This window comes from Zonotrichia leucophrys, chromosome 28 (assembly GCF_028769735.1).
Source record: "Zonotrichia leucophrys gambelii isolate GWCS_2022_RI chromosome 28, RI_Zleu_2.0, whole genome shotgun sequence".
Lineage (NCBI taxonomy): Eukaryota > Metazoa > Chordata > Aves > Passeriformes > Passerellidae > Zonotrichia > Zonotrichia leucophrys.
In genome coordinates this window covers 3,693,195-3,708,843 of record NC_088197.1, presented here as the reverse complement: position 1 = coordinate 3,708,843, position 15,649 = coordinate 3,693,195, and the positions used below count along the sequence as shown (strand labels likewise).

The window sequence follows — 15,649 nt, the reverse complement described above, 5'->3', positions numbered from 1 at the left end:
GGAGAAGGCAGCGGTGTAGTCAGGGCTGGGGCAGGCAGGGAAAAAAGCAGCGGTGCAGGCAGCGGTGCGGGAAGGACTCACAGACAGGACTCACAGACAGGACTGCGGGGCAGGTAGAGGAGCAGGGGGTACGGGCAGGGGAGCCGGGGGTACGGGCAGGGGGTACGGGCAGGGCTGGTGCAGGCAGGGCAGGGGCAGCCCCTGTCCCCACGTGACGCCCGCGCCGCGCGGGGGCGGCTCCGGTTCATTCATAAATCCCGGGGCCGCCCCGCCGCACCGAGCGCAGCGGCGGCGATGGAGCCCCGGTCTCGGTTGTAGGTGAGTGTCTGGTGCCGGCGCCTCGCGACAGCGCCTATCGCGACATAGGGAGCCGGCACTGCCGAGGGGAGACCAGACCATCACTCCCTATCGCGCGTAGAGGTCCCGGGGGCTCCTGCCTCGCTGTCACAGCGCTGTCACCAGCTCTGCCTGCATCCCTTATTCCTTCCTGTCCCACATCCCTGCTCGCATCTCTCATCGCTCATCCTCCATCCCTATCTCCATCCATGCCCCACATTCCTGCCAGCATCCAGCATCCCTGCCTGCATCCCGCATCCCTGCCTCCATCCCCGCCCCACATCCCTGACCGCATCCCTGTCACCGGGCTGGGGCAGAGCGGGTCCCCCCCTCGCCCCCAGCCCAGCCCCGGCCCCGTGGGTCGCACACACGCGTGGGGAGCAGCCCCGGCCCGCCCCCCGCACCCCTTCCCACGTGCGGAGGCGCGGCAGCACCGGCATCCCCCGGCCCCGAGCCCCCGCCCAGGGCTCCGGCGGCCACCGCGGGTCCCGCCCCGTGTCCCCCCCGGGGGGGACAGCCCGGGGAGCGGCCCCCTCCTCCAGACAATGGCCGTCCTGTTCCTGTCGGGTCGCCATGGAGACGGGATTCCTCCATGATGGGGAACAGCAGGGACATTCTTCCCGCTCCCCCCGCCTCGGGCCTGAGGCTGCCCCGCAGGGATCCCGCCCGTGGAGCCGCAGCCCCCTCGCCCGGGGTCCCCCCATGTGCAGGACCCCCCACACACACACTCCCTAACCCTTTCTCGGGGGTCTCAGGGTGGGTCCCCCCACCTCGTGCTGCGTCCCACCAGCTTGGAGAGGCGTGAGGGGCGATGCAGGCAGAGGGGTCTCTGCCTCAGGAGCCCCCCAACACCCCGATATCCCTCCAAGGGGTTGATACCCCGACCTGTGACAGGGCTGCCCTCAGCCATCACTGTCCCTCGCTGCCAGCTGCGACACGGCCACGAGTGACAGTCCCCACCCCTTCACGGGCTCCATTCACATTTTTCACTGACCTAATTCGGAGCGGCTTCCAAGCGCCCACCCCTGACAAATCCGGGGGTCCCTGACACGGCATCGCCCACCCAGCCCCAGAGGGACACACGGACGGGGACACACCGAGGGACACATGGAGGGGATACACGGAGGGACACACGGACGGACACACGGAGGGGACACAAGGAGGGACACATGGAGGGACACACTGGGGAACACATGGAGAGGACACACGAGGGGACACACGGAGGGACAGACAGAGGGACACACGGCCTGGCAGCGGAAGCTGGAGCTCGGAAGCCCCCGGGAATGGGGGGACAGACGCGGGAGGGTGATGAGGTCCCCGCCAGGTCCCCAAAGGCCGCGCAGGGGGGGAATGGGACCCCATCCCGGCCGCTCTCGGTGCTCAGGAGCTCAGGGCCCCCCCGGCCCCTCGGTGTCCCCCCCGCCGCGGACAGCCCGGTGACGGAGCCGCTCTCGGGATGACTCACGAGCGTCACCCGTCGCGCTCCGGCGACACCCACGCCACGAGCTGTGGGGCGGCCGCTGCCCCCCGTCCCTGCCGGGAGCCCCAGCGCGGCTCCCCCCGAGCTCCCGCGGGCTGGGGTCCCCCACAAGGGGGCTGCGTTCGTCCCCCGGGGGCGGCAGCGCGGTGTTACCCCGGATCTGGGACAGGGATTTCACCCCCCGGGCCAGCCCTGGCCATCGGCACCGGCCACGGTTTAGGGGCTCCGGTCCCAGCTGGGCGTGGGGACCGTGGGCCCTCCTCGCGGGGCCGGGGGTGGTGCCCACGCGAGTCCGGGGGCTCGGGGGGTCCCTGGGGAGGGGCAGCGGTTCTGCCCTCGCCTCCCCATCCCTCCATCCGTCCATCCCTACCTCGCTCCTGACCACACCCTCCATCCCTTCATCCTTCCCCTGAGCACACCCTCCCTTCATCCCTCCATCCCGGTCCCTCCCTCCATCTCTCCATCCCGGTCCCTCCCTCCCGGTCCCTCCCGGCAGCTCCGCACCGCGGTGCCGGGCAGGGGCCGGGCAGGAGCCGCCGCCGCCGCCCCCGGCCCGGCCCCACCGTCCCGGCCGGTGCCTCCCGCCGTCTCCCCCCGCCCCAGGACACGCTCGGGCCGGGACGGACCATGAGCGATGACCCAACACCCTGGGACAACGCGACCGAGAGCGCCACGGTGAGTGCAGCTGTCCCTGCCTGCCCTGCCTGCCTCGGGCGCCCCTCCCCGAGCAGCCAGCCCGGGGGTCCCGCGGGACGGGGGGGATTCATGTCCGGAGCTTTGGGATTCTCATGGGAAGGGGGGATTCATGTCCGGAGCTGTGGTGTTCTCATAAGAGGAGGGATTCATGTCCAGAGCTCTGGGATTCTCATGGGAGGGGGGGATTCGTGTTCGGAGCTGTGGGATTCTGATGGGAGGGGGGATTCATGTCCGGAGCTGTGGGATTCTCATGGGACAGGGGGGATTCGTGTTCGGAGCTGTGGGATTCTGATGGGAGAGGGGATTCATGTTTGGAGCTGTGGGATTCTCGAGGCTGCCGTGGGTCTGGTGCCTTCGCTCGGGTGGGGGCCCCGCTGTCACCCCCTGCTCTGCCAGCGCTGAGTGGGTGACAGTTCCCAGTGCTCTGTGCCCTGCTGGGATGCTCTGGGGGTGCTGGGGGTCCGGGGCCCTCGGCGCTGCTGCCGGGTCAGCCCCTCTCCCCCGGGTGGGGCCGGGTTGGGGGTCCTCTCACCGTCCCCATCCCCATCCCCATCCCCATCCCCATCCCTCTCGCGCTCGGCGCGGGGGCTGGGGCGGCTCAGCCTGCCCGGTTGCCGTTGCCGTGGTGCACGCAGGGCCCGGGGGCGGCGGGGGGCGGCGGCTCCGGGGGCAGCGCTGGCGTCAGCGCGGCGGGGGCAGGTTCGGGGTGCGCCGGGGTCCCCCCAAGAGCATCCCCGCGGCTCAGCCCCTCGGCCCCGGGCAGGCGGTGCCCGGCGAGGTGTCCCCGCAGGATGGGTACGTGCTGCTCCTCGCCCTGCTCTCCATCTTCATCGGGGGCACGCTGGTGCTGCTCTCGGGCATCCTGATCATCTGCCGCCGCTGCTGCGAGGCCGATCGCCGGCACTCCAGGTGGGCCAGGGGTGAGCACGCCGCTGTCCCCGGGGTGTGTGGCACTGCAGGGAGGGTCGGGGGGACTGGCACGGGCACCTCTGATCCTCCTCCCCCCGCAGAGCCAGCGATGATCCCGAGAAAACCAACACCACTTACCTGGATGACTCGCAGCAGGCGCAGGGTGAGTGACACGAGTGCTGATCCCCCCCAAATTGCATCCTGAGTTTTGGGGAGGGGAATGAGGCAGCTCCTGAGCTCTCCCAAGGGGAGCGGTAACCACCACACACCCCTTGTGCCCTCCATTCTCCATCCCTGGCTGTGGGAGCAGGGAATTCCAGGCTGGCATTGAGGCCATGAGTGCAACAAGTCTGCCAAGCCTCAGCTGGGATGCACACCACGGTGGGGGGAGCTGGTTGCTGACCCCCTTCTCTGCAGATATCACCGGCAAAGCAGAGGACCCCGAGTGCCTGTCATCCTCCAGCTACCGGGATGCAGAGAGCGAGAGGTTCCTGTCCTCCAGCTCCTCCACTGCCCGGCGCGTCTCCTTCAACGAGGCCGCGCTCTTTGACCAGGGCAAGAAGACCCAGGAGAAGGGGAGGAGGTGAAGCTCTGGGCTGAGGGGGGGGACAGGGGGTTGTGGCTGCCCCTCCTGACCCAGCTGTCCCTCAGGTACACACTGACAGAGGGGGATTTCCACCACCTGAAGAACGCGCGCCTGACTCACCTGCACCTGCCGCCGCCTGCCCTCAAGATTGTCACCATCCACGAGTGTGAGTCCAGCGAGAACAGCCTGGCCATGACCCCCCGCCTGCCCCCGCCCAAGCCTGGCCTTGCCATCTTCCAGGTGAGCTTTCGGTCCTGCAGCACCCCAGGGAGGCACCGCTGGGCCTCAGGGCATTGCTGGAAGTAGAGCCAGGAGTTGCTGGGGTGCAGGGGGCCCCCATTGTCCCCAAACCCCCTGAGCGTGCTCTGCCTTGCAGCCCCCTGCAGGAGCCCTGCCCCGGCCAGTGCTGCCCAGCCATGCCGTGGGCCCCAGCTCTGCCCTGCCCGGGGACACCTACAACTCCACGGTGGACACCAGCTTCACAGAGGCCAGCCCGTCCGCCTCCTCCGACTCCGGGGAGGGGCCTTCGGTGAGTGCTGGGTCGGGACTGGGCAGGGGAAGAGGCTCCCAAGGGTCCTGTCCTGCTCGCTCCCTGCTCCATGGATCCCATCCCTGCCCCCTCACTCCGTGCCAGGGCTCAGGAAGAGACGTGGGCATCCAGCTAGAAACAGGCTCTGCTCCCTGCCCCGGGGGACATTTGTGCATCTGCTGCAGCCCAGCTCTGACAAAGGAGCCGAGCGGGATGCGGGGGGGCTGGGGAGGCACGCTTGGGTCCGAGAGGGCACTCACGGCCCCCCCGGCCCCCCAGTTCACAGCAGCACCCAGGAGCGGGAAGGCGGCTGGGGGAGGCAGTGCCGGCCCCGGGGAGCCCCCCCAGACCCCCCCACAGGGCACCGTGCTGCAGTTCTTCACCCGCCTGCGCCGCCACGCCAGCCTGGACGGGGCCAGCCCCTACTTCAGGATCAAGAAGTGGAAGCTGGAGAGCACCCAGCGGGCGTCCAGCCTGGACACCAGAGGTGGGGGCCAGCGAGGGGGCTGTGCAGGGTGGGGGGACACGTGTGGGTGGGGGGATGCTGGTGCCGGTTGGGTTGTGCCCCCCAGCCCTGCCCTGCGCCCCCCAGGATCCCCCAAGCGTCGGCAGTTCCAGAGGCAGCGGGCGGCCAGCGAGAGCATGGACCAGGAGGACCGGGACCCGCACCAGACCGACATCATCCAGTACATTGCCCACACGGACGACGTGTCCTTCCACCCCGCGGGGGGCCCCTTCCTGCCCTCCCCCGCCAGCCCCCCACCCTCTCTCGGCAGGTATTTTTCAGTAGATAAGAGGGGACGGGGATGGGTGAGCCCCGGGAAGGCACCGAGGGACCCCGCGCTGCCCTGGGCATGGGGTGCTGCCACCTCTGCGGCTCTGGTGGGGTGAGGGGTCTGAGGGGCGCTGGTGATGGGGAGGTTGGGTTGGGGCATGGGCACGGTGGTGGCAACAGCATGGAGGAGCGGGTGGCACCATGGCGCTGCTGTGGATGGAGCCTGCCGGGGCTGGGCTGGCACATCCCTGCCCGTCACCTGCCGGTCTGTCCCTGACGTGACACCGGGGTGCTGCCCGCAGGCTAGAGCCAGGCGAGGGGGGCGCGGGCAGCCCCGGCGAGCCCAGCGTGCCCGAGCAGCCCAGCGCCTACCACGACATCTGGAGCCTGCGCGCCTCGCTGGAGCTGTACGCGGCCTCGGAGCGCAGCAACGACCAGGACTCGGTGCGCAGCGACGGCGGGGACAGCGTGTCCTCCGCCAGCGGAGTGCCCCCCTGCCCTTCCCCTACCCTGGATGAGCCCGAAGGCCCCGAGGAGAAGTTCTGGGCTCGGCCCAAGGCGGAGGAGTCGGAGCCCGGCACACGCAAGCTGCTGCAGATGGACAGCGGCTACGCCTCCATCGAGGCGCCCAGCCGGGGGGGCGAGGAGGGTCCCCCCAAGGACCAGACAGCCTCCGAGAAGCGCATTTGCTTCACCAGCGCCGGGCGCAAAGGAACCATCTTCGAGAGCTTCGAGGGCCGGGAGCCGGAGGAGGAGGAGGAAGATGAGGAAGAGGAGGAGGGCGGGAGCAGCACCCTGGGCGCAGCGGGTGGGGGGGCACACCTCCGTCCCCACAGCCCCCTGGCCTGGTCCCCGTACGGGCAGATGTTCCCGGGCCGGGAGGGGCTGCCCCGGCGGGATTACAGCATCGACGAGAAGACGGACGCGCTGTTCAACGCCTTCGTGCGCCACGACCCCCAGTTCGACGAGTCCCCCCTGCGGGGCAAGCACCGCTCCCGCACCCACCTGCGCAAGCAGTGGCAGCACACGAAGCAGTTCAGCGATCCCGGCGTGCGGTACCCGGCGCTGGAGCGGCACCGGACGCCCCTGCGCCGCGGCGACAGCGCCAATTACCCGCTGGACTCGCGGTTCCACAGCCCCCTGCCCCGCATCGTCAGCGCCGGCGATGAGGAGGCAGCGGAGGCGGCCGATGGGGTCCCCCCTGCCCCGGCGCTGCCGGACCCCGAGATCCAGGTGATCGTGGAGGAGCCCGGAGAGGCGGCCCCCGAGCCCAAGGCTGGCTCTGAGCCCCCTGAGGACGATGACTGCCCCGGCTCCGGGAGGTGCTTGGGGCTGGGCTCCGGCTCGGAGCTCATGGACAAGATCGCGGGCGGCCTGGAGGAGCGGCTCTATGGACACCTGAGGAGAGCGGCCGAGAGAGAGACCCCCGAGTGCGCGGTGGCCGTGGCTGCCAGCGACGCCTCCCCCGACCACAGCACGGTCTAGGCCCAGCGTGAGGGGGAGAGACCCCGGCACAGGTTCAGGGCTTCATCCCCTCCTGCTGCCGGGTGCGGGAAGGGGGGCCCTGCCCAGGCCAGGAGGGCACATGGGGACCCCTGGCTGTGACCCCAGCACGGGGGTCCGGTAGCGTGGGGTGGCCGAGCCCCCCGGCTCCCATAGCGAGAGCCTGGGCTGGGGGAGCCCCGGGGGTCGGGGCACGGTGGAGAAGCCGAGGGGTCAGCGCTGAGGGACTTTGCTGAAGCCCCCGGAGCACCGACCTTGGCTCTCCCCTCTCTCCGAGGTTTTACAAGCAATAAGCCTCTCATCCGGCCGGGAATGTCCCCGCAGCCAGGAAAAGGGGCCGGAGCTGGGTGTCCCCAGTGGTGCCACCCTGGCCCGGGGGCGGTTTGGGGAGGGGGCAGTTACCTCCTCAATCCCAAACCCCCTCCCCACAAGGTCTGCAGGGAGCCTGGGATCTAAACTGGAAGCAGGGGGATTCTACAGGGGCTCAAGCTCCTCCTGGGGGACCCCAGAATGGCAGCCCAAGGGTTTTGGGGGGAAGGATCGGCCCTGGGGACCCCAAAAATACCCCCAGGAGGGGTGAGGGTGCCTGGTGCTGCCCCTGGTGCTGCCCCCGGGCCAGGGGACAGGGTGAGAGCAAAGAGGGGCATCCCCAGCATGGGCTGTGGGTGACCCCCCGTGCCCCCCAGGAGCTCAAGGATATTTATTGATTTTTACAGAGGCGGCTGCTGCTCCGTGGTGGGGGAGGCGGGGCGGGGAGGGGAGTTCACTTTTTATTGGGTTTTTATTTGTGATTCAAAGGATGAGTGAAAAAAAAAGAGGAAAATAAAGAAACTGCCCCAGCCCAGCCCTGGCTGTGGCACCTGGGACTCGGCAGCAGGGGGGGGGACAGGCAGGGCCCCCCCAAACCCCCATTGCATGCGAGTAGAGGCCGGGTTGCCCCTTCCCTCTGTGCAGGCTCTGCCCAAAGCTCTCCCTCCATCACCTCTGCGTTTTTAAGTCTATAAACAAAGGAGAAAAACCAAAACCAACCGTGACATCTCTGAGCTCTTTTCTTACCTTTCTACCTGGGGGTGGGATGGTGAGGGTAGGGGGGCGCCGGGCCTGGCATTGCCCCACAAGTGCAGGGTTTGCCTGGGGGGCTGTGCCCTTCCAAAAGGAAAAGGAAAAGGAGGGGCTGGTCATACCCCTGACCCCGCCTGCTGCAGGAGGAAGGACATGAAACCCACCTGCTGTTTTCACTTTATTTTTCTTTAAAAAAAGGAAAAAAAAAAAAGAAAAAGAAAAAAAAAAGGGGGAAGAAAAGAAAAAAAAAAAGCAGAAAAAAAAAGCCAAGTGGCTGCCACCACCCTGATCCCTTTGGAGCTCAGATTCCTCCCAAGCTCTGAGCCCTTCCTGGGCCCTGTTCCCTTCTGAGCCCCTCCGAGCCCCCGTGCAGCATGCAGGTGTAATAGAATTCTGCTTTGTTTTAATACCTGTTTTTTTGGTTTTTTTTTTTCCTCATCTGGTTTATTTTAACACATCACGATGTGTAGGAATCTCTAAATATACCGCAAATATAAACAAAAAACAAACAAACAAAAAATTAAAACAAAAAAATAAAAGAGAGAGGAAAATATATAATATATAACAGTAGTCTAAAACATAAAGTGCACGGCAATGGCTTTGCACGACTCTACACGGCCAGGGGGCCCCTTGACCCCTCATCCCACCCTTCCCATCGCAAAATTAAAAACAGAATCAGTGTCTTGATTGGCAAAGAGTGATCGGGGGGAAGGGGGCAGCGTCCCGGCAGCCGCAGAGTTCAACTCCCAGGTGTCCGATGGGATGGGCAGGGAGGAGGGTGTGGCCACTGCAGCTTCGTGTCCTGGCGCTGGCCGGAGCAGGGGTGCGGGCAGGGAAGGAACGGGGGGGCTCCTTGGTTGGTTTCTTCTGGTTTCCTTTTGGATTGCAAGCACAGTCCAGTCCCAGGAGAGAGGCAGAGCTGGGGCAAGGAGGGGGACACAGGCTGGCCCGGGCCCAGGGACGCTGTGGGGAGAACAGAGAGAAGGGGGTTAGGGATGGAAGGGGATGCCCAATTTGGGGTGCTGGCTGTGTTCCTGCCCTTCACCCTGTCCTGGGGCTCCCTCTGGCACCCTGGGATGGGAGCGAGGGGTTTGAGATCCCTGTGCTGTCCCTGGAAGGTTTTAGGGAGTCCCTCAGCCAGGTGAGCCCAGCAAAGCAAAACCCCTGACTAGAAATCAGTGCCAAGGAATGTAATTTATGCCAAGGAGAGGAGCATTCCTTTCCTTCAAAAGGTTTCTAGGCTAAGGAGGGGAGTGACCCAGCCAGGCTTGGGGCAGGAGCAGCAGCAGGTCCAGGGGAGCCCCAGCCCAGGCTCAGGCTGCACTGACTCCCCGCAGGTGACTCACTGCCCCCATGAATTAAAGATGGAGCTGCCACGGGCCTCTGACAGCTGCAGGGGGAGGATCCGGCTTTTATTTCGGGCTTTTTTCACACCACAAAGCTGGTCGTGATCCAGGAGATAACAGAGCTCAGCCCCAGCAGCGCCGTGACGAGCATGAGGCCGGGGGCGGATGAGGCTGAACATGACTCACTGCTGGCTCCGTTATGAATGAGGGGTGGGAAGGAGGGGACAGGGCTGGGAGCTGGGGAGGAAGGAGCTGCAAGGAGGGGGGGAAGCAGGGAGAGGGCTCAGCTTCCCATGGAAGTGGCTTGGGCATGGGTGACAGGGCCAGGGGCAGGTTCCATGGGGACACTGTGGGGCTCAGCATCCCTCTGTGCTCCCCAAGTGCAGGTATGTGGTGAGGCTGGGAGCAGGGCAGAGGGACCTTGGTGCCAGGGAAAGGGACTCAGCATCCCTTTATGCTCTCCAAGTCTAGGTAGGTGTTGGTGAGGCTGGGAGCAGAGCAGAGGTGCCCCGGGGCCAAGGAAAAGGACTCAGCATCCCTCTGTGCTCCCCAAGTGCAGGTAGGTGATGGTGAGGCTGGGAGCAGAGCAGAGGGGCTTGGTGCCAAGGAAAAGGACTCAGCATCCCTCTGTGCTCCCCAAGTGCAGGTAGGTGATGGTGAGGCTGGGAGCAGAGCAGAGGGGCCCCGGTGCCAAGGAAAGGGGCTCAGCATCCCTCTGTGCTCTCCAAGTCCAGGTAGGTGTTGGTGAGGCTGGGAGCAGGGCAGAGGGACCTTGGTGCCAGGAAAAGGGCTCAGCATCCCTCTGTGCTCCCCAAGTCCAGGTAGGTGATGGTGAGGCTGGGAGCAGAGCAGAGGGGCTTTAGTGCCAGGGAAAAGGGCTCAGCATCCCTTTATGCTCTCCAAATCTAGGTAGGTGATGGTGAGGCTGGGAGCAGGGCAGAGCTGCCAGGGAAAGGGGGTGGCATAGCACAGCCCAGGAAGGGACAGAGATCACTACAGCACCTCTCACATGACAGGGCAGACTAGAGCAGAGCCAGGTGGGCACAGCAGGGCATGGAGAGGGGCTCTGCACCTCCAGCACCACAGGAAATCCAAGCCCTGGCTACCAGAAATTCTGCAAAGGAACACTCAGCATCCAGACTACAAAACACCCTCAACTCCCTCGCCCTGCCCACAGCTCAGAAACCCCCCAGCTCCCCCGGGCAGAGCCCAGAGTGCCCCAGCAGTACCTGGGCAGAGCTCACTGCTGCTTGCAGGTGGAGAGCTTGCGGATCTTGCTGCTGGCAGAGCAGGCCTTGCGGGAGGGGTTGGAGGAGGCGCTGGCGCGGCGCTCGCCCTTGGCCCTGGCGCTGCTCAGCTGCCCCGGCTCCGTCCCGTTCATGCACACGGCCTTGGGCAGCCCCCTGCCGCGGCTCTGCCCGTTCTGCCCGGCCTCCTCCTCCTCAGGCACCTGTCCTGCAAGGGAACGGCCACGGTCAGAGGGGGCAGCAGAGCCGCCATGGATCCTGCTCCTGTTCCTGTGAAGGGCGCAGGAGAGAGATCCCCAACGATGTGCAAAGCTGGGTGTTGGGGAAGGTGAAACAGGAAAGCCTTATAAATATGATTGCCTGGCAAAAGATTTTGAGAATATGGAAACTGTAAGTGAGATTGAAATGAAAGCAAGCTCTGAGATCCCTTAGTTACTGAACAACAGGAAAATAATGGCGTGGCTGAAGGCAACCCCCTTTTGATGGAACACCCTCTGCTTGCTGACAGCTCCAAGGGTCAGAGCAGACCCTACAGCTTGGCAGAAGGAGCCCAAAGAGGAGTTTTTAGGGTTTAAAATGTAGCACAGTATGGTAATGTAATGATTCTTATAGGCAGTATGCAAATGCTATAGGACTTGTATATTGTACTAGATTGGTTAGTGAGAATTAGAATATTCAATACAGAAGATTTATTGTATTGTAATGGGAACCTCACTCTCTTACCCCTTTTACTCTCTTATGCTTTTGCTCTTTTACCCTCTCATCCTCTCTCCCCCTCTCTCCTCTCAGTCCTGCTCTGAGCTGTGCCTGGCAGCTCCCAGCAGGGCCCTGCACCCAGGTCCTTTGCAATAAACCCCAAATTCCATGACCTGGCTGCAGAGATCTCTCATCTCCATCCACCCTGACCATCCTACCCCCAACACTCCTACAGCTGGGAGCCTGAGACTGCACCTGTGCCCTGCCCCAGAGCTCAGGCAGCAGCTCAGCTCCTCTGGGAGCAGAGGGGCAGCAGTGCACAAGGTCACCCCTCTTTCCTCCTGCCTTCTGTGCAGGTCTCAGCCCCAGGTACCAACCTGGGGGCACCCAGGGGCTGGGTGTGTTTGCAGCCTCTCCTGGCAGGGGTTCAGTGTGTCACTGTCCCCTGAGGGAACACCCCATGGGTGTCATCAGCCCTTGTCCCTCCTCAGCTCCGTGTGACTCAGCAGAGCAGGTGAAGAGCCATTTCCAGAGGCATCTCCTGCTGCCACAGCCGGGGTTTGGGGCACATCCCTCACTCAGGGTGTGACACAGGGATGGGGCTGCATCCCAGGGTGGGATGAGCAGGAGCAGGGAGCAGCCCCCAGCCCAGCACAGGCTGAGGAGAGGCTTTGCCAGGCCCCTGGCTCCCCCCCACCGGATCCAGCCGAGGCAATTTCCTTCCAGCAGGAACGTCACGCTCCAGGGCCCTTCAGTTATGACTCAGAGGTTTGAGTGGAAGCAAAGGCTGTAAGACGATTATGTATAATTTTCTTTAAAGGATGCTCAATCCTTTCTCTGCCAAGGCTGGGCAGGACGTCAGCTCCGCTTGCGCCAACCATCACCCCACTGCTGGCACCTGGGGGGGCACAGGGCTGCTGGGAGAGCTGCTGCTCCTCTGGGGAACACATTGGGGGTCCCACCTCAGACCCCTGTGCCTTGCCACTGCCAGAGATGGAGAGGGATGGGTGTATCCTGGGTTACACATACAATTATTTCCTCCTGGATCTCCCCCTGTACCCTCCCAGTGTTGCCACAGCTCCCAGTCACTGCCTTGGGGCTGCTTACCTGAGCACTCCTGCCATGAGAACAGACAGGGACTGACTGACCAGGGACAGCTCCTGGGGGCTGGCAGCCAACCCTGGCACTGCTGGAGCTGGTGGCACCTGCAGTGGCACCACAGCTCCTGGCCCAGCCCAGCTCACCACAAGGGATTGCAGTGATGGGGGTGCTCTGGCTCCCAGTGTTTCTGGCACTCAGGCAGTGACTGGCACAGCAGGAGGATCAGGAGCACAAAGCTCATGGATTCCTCCAGTGCCTGACCCCTCTGGAGCCCAGAGGAACCACCAGCAACCAGCTGATGGCTGGAGAGGGCTCAGGGATCCAAGTTCTAGAAGAGAAACATGGGACCAGAGCCTCCAGGCATGGGGCTCCCATGGGTCAGGCTGCAGCACCCCAGAGCTCCAGGTTTTTCATGCCATCCCTCCATCCCACCAGCACAACTGCAGAGCCTCAAACAACCCCATTCAGAGCAAAGCTGAGCACTTCTCCTTCCCCTCCCTCGGCTGAACTCGGGCCAAGTCAATTAACATTTCTGACTGGGGAGGGAAAAAGAATCTATCCAAACAGCTCACTTGTCTTTTGTGTGACTCTTCCCTCCTCCCCTCCTTCCCCTGCTTCAAAAGCACAGTCCCGGGAGTCTATTATGGATATCAAGGAGGGAGGTGAATCGTGAGCTAATTTTACCTCCTTCACCAATGACAGTTGCTGACGTTCAAATTAATGAAAATAAAAATTCAGCACGGGCTGAAGTCTTGGCAACTGCTGCCCCCGCGGAACCGCTGACCCAGCGCTGTGTCTGCCCGAGCAGCTCCTGCCCACCTCACCCTCACCACCAGCAGGGCTAAAAATAATATAAATAAAGGCAGAGCTGAGAGAGGAACCAGCAACGCGGCTGCTCATCCCTGCTCGTCTCTGCCACCCCTCACATTCTTAATGGCTCCGCATCCAGCTCATTCAGGCACCAAAAAAGGTTTCAAAATAACACAGCAAAGAGGCTTTGAATTGCTGTTTGTCAGACTGAGCACACAGGCACGGTGAGCAGCCAGGAATGCAGCTTCCTGAGCACCAGGCTTGGCTCAGAAGCTCCAGTCCTGGCTGTGTTTTCCAGTCCCAGAGTGAAAAACGCAGGAGGAGCAGGTGCTGCAGCAGACGAGGGGTTAATGTAGGACAGGAAAGAGCAGAGCTCAGCCTCTAGACCTGAGGCAGCACAAAAGCACCAGGCAAGACCAGGATGACCACATCCCTTCACTGCACAAGATGGGGAGAGGATTGTGCCTCCAGGCCACAGCCATCCTCTCCTCCATCCTCTCTGGATGGGATGTTTAACACCGATTGAACCAAGGGCTTGGAACATTTACATCTCCCCACAGAGCTGCATGAATCTTTAAATAACCCTTTAAAAATGAAAGCACTTCCTCAAAGCCCCTTCTTCCTCTGAAGAACACAGGATTTAATGAGGTTTCCTCTTTCCCCCCTCCCTCTCAAACCCAACAGCCACCCCCAGCCATGAGTCACTCACACTCCTGCTCTGGCTGCCCAGCAGAGCCACAGCTGAACTCATCCCCCATGTTCACGGGGGCTTTTCATTTATATTTTAATATGGGATCACTGGGCAGGTTCAAAGGGATGCTGCAGGAAGATTTTGGTGGAAAAAGTCACATTTATTCCCTCTGCAGCTGCCCCCACCTCTGCAATGGCTCACAAACCCACTGAGGGTCTGTGCTGGGACCCTCCTCACCCCGCTCCTCCCATGAGTGTTGAGGGGATTCCTGCCCACCACAAACTCTGCACATCCCACCTCAGCAGCCCCTCTCATCCTTTAGGTCTCTAATTCCTCTGAAACAGCACAAGTTACATAGAGAACATGGAAGATTTGCCTGTCATCTGCCATGACAGCTCTGATTCGGGTTTAAACGCTGCTGTTTGTATGAGGAGGGTGAAATTCTTGGTGTCAGTGCTCCCAGTGTGATCCTTAACCTCAGATACCTGCCTGCATGGGGCTCACCCTGCTCAGCTGGGATGGAAATGGAGCTGGAGAAGGCAAGGACCAGCCTGGGACCATGGGATCCCCCAGGTGTGCCACATACCCTGAAGGCAGAGTCATTTCAGGGCTCTGCTCACAAATAACTCATTCCAGCAAAATTGGTCCAAAGAATTAACTGTGCTGAGCAGCAGAGCTCAGCAGCAGCTGTTGGTGGGAGATGGGAGGAAGCTGGCACAGGGGTAGCACTGGGATGGGCATCCTGATTGATCAAATCAAGGACTGAGCAATCTGGAGCATCATGGCTCACTCACACCCTTCCACAACCCAGAATCTCCTCTGCTGAAAGGATCATTCACGCCTCAAGGCCTTTCCTTAAAAAAGCTTTAAACCCCCCCAAAAAAATCCCTCACAACCACTTCTCCCCTACCTGGTACTGTGAAGTCCTGAGTGTAGATGATATCATCTTCAATGTCATACAAGTCATCATCCTCTTCCTCATTGTAGCCATGCAGATCCTCCAGGTAAGGCACCGCCGTCATGCTCCTCCACCTGTCCTTTGTCTCAGGGCTGGGAGGGATGGGCACCAGCGCCTCTGCCTGAGCATGTTTCTTCCTAAACCAGCTGCAGAGAGCCCGAGGGCAGAGCTGGGTCAGTGCACAAGGCATGCAGGAGTTCTCCAGTGAGGGTGGCCCCAGCCCACCTGGATACTCAGAGCTGGGAGTTCCACCCGTGCCAGGTAAGGAGAAAACAAAAGGTCTGGGCAGGTGTCAGGATTGGGACACACTGGGATAGGACAGAACAGAGGGACAGGCACAGAGGGAAGCTCAGGACCTTTTTCTCCATCACCAACTCCAGCCCAAAATACCTGTAAGTCAAAACAAACCAGCAGAGCTGCCAGAGCTCCTGAGTTTTGTTATCCAAGCAAGCAGGACAGAAGGAACTTCCCCTGTCCTCAAGCTGAGGCTGATCCAGCCCAACAGACACAAATTTAAAGATCTCAGCCTGAGAGGGGCACTTACTGCAGCAGTTTCCTCTAAAAGCCAGTTTGCACCAAGGCCACAGCAGAAATGTGAATACTTTTTATCCCCCCCTGTCTCAAGGGACTCCTATCACCACCAAACCCTGTGCTGCCATCTGGCCAGGAAAGGATATCTGAAAGCTGTTCTTAATCAGATCAGGAATCCAGCAGGCTGCTTCCAGCAGCATCCCAGAGCCAGATGGGATAAACCTCTTAGGTTTTCATCGTGCTCCCATAGCACAACTCTGACTCCAGACTGTCTGGGACATCTCCCAGTGCTGCATGTGGGCACCCAAAGTTTCCTGGAAGGCTGCTGGAGCCTTCCACCCTCCCAATGACCCCCTAAATGTGGGTGGGAGCAGAAGTTTCTCCAGCCTCAGG

General features: G+C 62.3%; 2 protein-coding genes across 3 annotated transcripts in view; one reads left to right on the top strand and one right to left on the bottom strand.

Annotated features, from left to right (window-relative positions):
• Window positions 1-173: 173 nt before the first annotated feature.
• On the top strand, window positions 174-7,842 carry CBARP (CACN subunit beta associated regulatory protein). Of its 2 annotated transcripts, none has more exons than XM_064734533.1 (10): window positions 174-318; window positions 2,420-2,491; window positions 3,276-3,421; window positions 3,523-3,584; window positions 3,839-4,004; window positions 4,073-4,247; window positions 4,384-4,536; window positions 4,816-5,023; window positions 5,129-5,312; window positions 5,614-7,842. In XM_064734533.1, the coding sequence occupies exons 2-10, from the start codon at window positions 2,444-2,446 to the stop codon at window positions 6,794-6,796; spliced, it is 2,325 nt and encodes a 774-aa protein (XP_064590603.1). In that variant the 5' UTR covers window positions 174-318; window positions 2,420-2,443; the 3' UTR covers window positions 6,797-7,842. The 2 variants fall into 2 exon arrangements, with proteins under 2 accessions (XP_064590603.1, XP_064590602.1); XM_064734532.1 differs by having other exon boundaries at window positions 3,258-3,421.
• A 199-nt stretch (window positions 7,843-8,041) lies between these two features.
• Window positions 8,042-15,649, bottom strand: part of STK11 (serine/threonine kinase 11) — a 34,068-nt gene continuing 26,460 nt past the window's right edge. The window contains exons 8-10 of the mRNA XM_064734534.1: window positions 14,678-14,871; window positions 10,452-10,677; window positions 8,042-8,839 (exon numbers count right to left, since the gene is read on the bottom strand). Of these exons, the coding sequence (XP_064590604.1) occupies window positions 10,463-10,677; window positions 14,678-14,871 (409 nt within the window). The 3' untranslated portion in view covers window positions 8,042-8,839; window positions 10,452-10,462. The remainder of the gene's footprint in view (window positions 8,840-10,451; window positions 10,678-14,677; window positions 14,872-15,649) is intronic.

Bases quoted from the DNA above. Each gene is read 5' to 3' on its own strand.
- CBARP (XM_064734532.1), top strand. From the start codon at position 2,444: ATGAGCGATGACCCAACACCCTGGGACAACGCGACCGAGAGCGCCACG. The intron at 3,422-3,522 runs GTGGGCCAGGGG...CTCCCCCCGCAG, and splicing joins GCCGATCGCCGGCACTCCAG to AGCCAGCGATGATCCCGAGA. The intron at 4,537-4,815 runs GTGAGTGCTGGG...CCGGCCCCCCAG, and splicing joins ACTCCGGGGAGGGGCCTTCG to TTCACAGCAGCACCCAGGAG.